General features: G+C 27.9%; 2 protein-coding genes across 2 annotated transcripts; both read right to left on the reverse strand.

Moving 5' to 3' along the window:
* Window positions 1-214: 214 nt before the first annotated feature.
* LOC132946094 (peptidyl-tRNA hydrolase 2, mitochondrial-like) lies at window positions 215-878 on the reverse strand. The gene has a single exon (XM_061015927.1). The coding sequence runs from the start codon at window positions 876-878 to the stop codon at window positions 396-398; it is 483 nt and encodes a 160-aa protein (XP_060871910.1). The 3' UTR covers window positions 215-395.
* On the reverse strand, window positions 871-2,200 carry LOC132946095 (cytochrome c oxidase assembly factor 4 homolog, mitochondrial). Its single transcript, XM_061015928.1, has 2 exons — window positions 1,998-2,200; window positions 871-1,099 (listed from the first exon to the last, which is right to left on the reverse strand). Exon 2 carries the CDS (start codon window positions 1,078-1,080, stop codon window positions 871-873), a length of 210 nt encoding a protein of 69 aa, XP_060871911.1. The 5' UTR covers window positions 1,081-1,099; window positions 1,998-2,200.
* Window positions 2,201-2,491: the final 291 nt, after the last annotated feature.

A 2,491-nucleotide genomic window follows, 5' to 3' on the forward strand; every position in this document is an offset into this window, starting at 1 on the left:
AGTTAACATACTATAGCAACTTTTTATTCAACAAAGATATTTTCTTTTAGGTTACCTATTGGCTAAAGGGAGTGTTGAATGTGTTAGGACAAATATGAAACGTGTATTTCTATTAATAATATTATTTTATAGTACATTTTGAATGAAGAATGAATAATATAATTTTATTATATCATATTTTGATAGTTAAATTTTAAAATGGAGATAGCTGTCATCAAATTATAAGACATATTATATTAAAATATATTTCTACCAACTAAATAAAGTATTACACTGTGTTATTAATGTACCTAAATTATACAAAAATATACATGTCAAATGAGATTGACAGTTAATTTAATAATAAACAAAATCAATACTTTTAAAAATAAAATACTATATTGAAATTCTATAACTTAAATTAGTTTTAAGTGGCCAGTGATTTGGTCAATAACATCGGAGTTAGCTGGACCAATACCTATTACAGTAGATGTTCCTGCTTTAACTTGAGTTGCTCCAGCGTCATATATAATGCAAGAAAGCACTTTGTGGGATTTTGCAACCTTTGACAATTCTTGAAGACCTTTTTCACCACTGCCAATACTAACTACAATCTTCCTTTGTCCGGTCATTTGCCACATTTTTGCCATTTGAGGTTTATGTTGCATTGCCGCTTTATAACATTCAACAGAAGCATGGGAACACTGTGCCGCTATTTTACCTTTAGTCATTCCTAAATCATTTCTAACCACTAGTACTAGTTTATTGTTTACAGAAAGTGCATTTAATGGACCAGAGAGTAGTGGTCGAATGTTGCGATAACCGTATGAAACTCCTGTGCCAATCAGAAGACCAACAACAAATGGAGTAATGAATTCATGGTTGGAAATATCAAACATTGTCCTTGTTTGCAAGTTTTTGATTTTTCTCAATACACAGTCTAAACTCTTTCAGTTCAGCTTGACACTTTCTCCAGTCTTTCGTTGTAGCTATGCAGTCTTGGACTTTATAATGTAGGTGAGCACAGTTAGTTTTGTTTAGTAATTCATCTAGTAAATCAATGTCATCCTTTGCTTGACTGGAATCTCCCTTCGAGTGCATTTCAGTATTTAAACTTAACCTAAAAAAAATGTCATCATTAATGATTTAAGCTAACACATAATACACATGAACCATTTACCTATATTAAATATTTTACTTAATTAGTTATTGATAAAAGGTAATTTATTTATATACTCAATATTTATTCCAGATAATATGTTTAGTGTACCTATACAGTATATAAGTACATAGTAATAGTATCACAAGAAAAAATAAGACATTAAAACCCTAAATATATACAAAAAAATATTCGATTTTAGTGATCCAAATCAAAATTCCTGCGTGAGCCAGTGGCGTATATAGTGACATTCATTACATTGCGTGTATATAGCATTATGTATATACTATATTACTTAGCCATATCCCGTGACTTACACACATATAAAAATTAATTTTACATATTATTTATAAAATAAAACTGTGAAATCTCTATTTTTGTATTGTTCGTGTCATAATTATAACTAGGTACTCGGCCCTAAAAAGTGTCTAGTTATGGTTAATTATGTTAGTGCTATCCTTGACTAATAAACGCTTGTGGTAAATTGGACCATAATAAAAATAATTCCTACATACAAAACTGGTGTGAGCCATCTTATAACAACATATTTGTTGAAAAACAAACTTATAAACACTCCCCGAGTCTCATGGAATGTGCGTGCAAAAAAGGTGACAAGCAAGTAGGTACTAATAAACATAAAATCATATTTATATCTAAAGATGGTTTATTTAAGTACCTAATTAGGTACATTTTATTTTGTAACTTAATACGAAAATATTGAGACGTATTATTCTTTTTAAAAAGTTTATCCAGCATTTTTCTATAGGGATAACAGGTATATAATATACAGATGTATAATTTCTATTAAATATAATAATTTAATATAATATACAAATTACTAATAGGTAGGTAGACTTACTAAAAATTTTAATTCCAATTTCCAATTTTAAATAGATTCCATGTGCGGTAGTTAGGTATTTTCATTCTGGTTATTTCTACGATTAATTTGATTATTAATATTTAAGATGTAGCCGATGTAGGTACTATAACCTACAGTAAAAAAAATTAAATTTTTAAAAAAAACTTACCTACCAATTACCAAAATGATAAGATAGACATTTGAGAACTGTTTTAAAATAATAAGTGATAACATTTTATTCTGATATTAAAATATTATGTTTTCTCTTATCACCAGTCAACCACCATAGATTTATTAACTAGTTAGGTTAAGCTAAAATGTACCCTTCGCTTTTCGGCCAAAAACTTGCCGTTCCCTTTTCGGCCAATACCTATTACCTACAGTTTTCTTTAAAATTTACAATTATCATAACTGATCTTAAGAATTATTATAATTAATTAAATATGATTATTGATTGTATTCAAAAATTAGATTTTTTTTATTAACATTATTAC

The sequence above is a fragment of the Metopolophium dirhodum genome, chromosome 6 (genome assembly GCF_019925205.1).
Source record: "Metopolophium dirhodum isolate CAU chromosome 6, ASM1992520v1, whole genome shotgun sequence".
In the NCBI taxonomy this organism is placed as follows: domain Eukaryota; kingdom Metazoa; phylum Arthropoda; class Insecta; order Hemiptera; family Aphididae; genus Metopolophium; species Metopolophium dirhodum.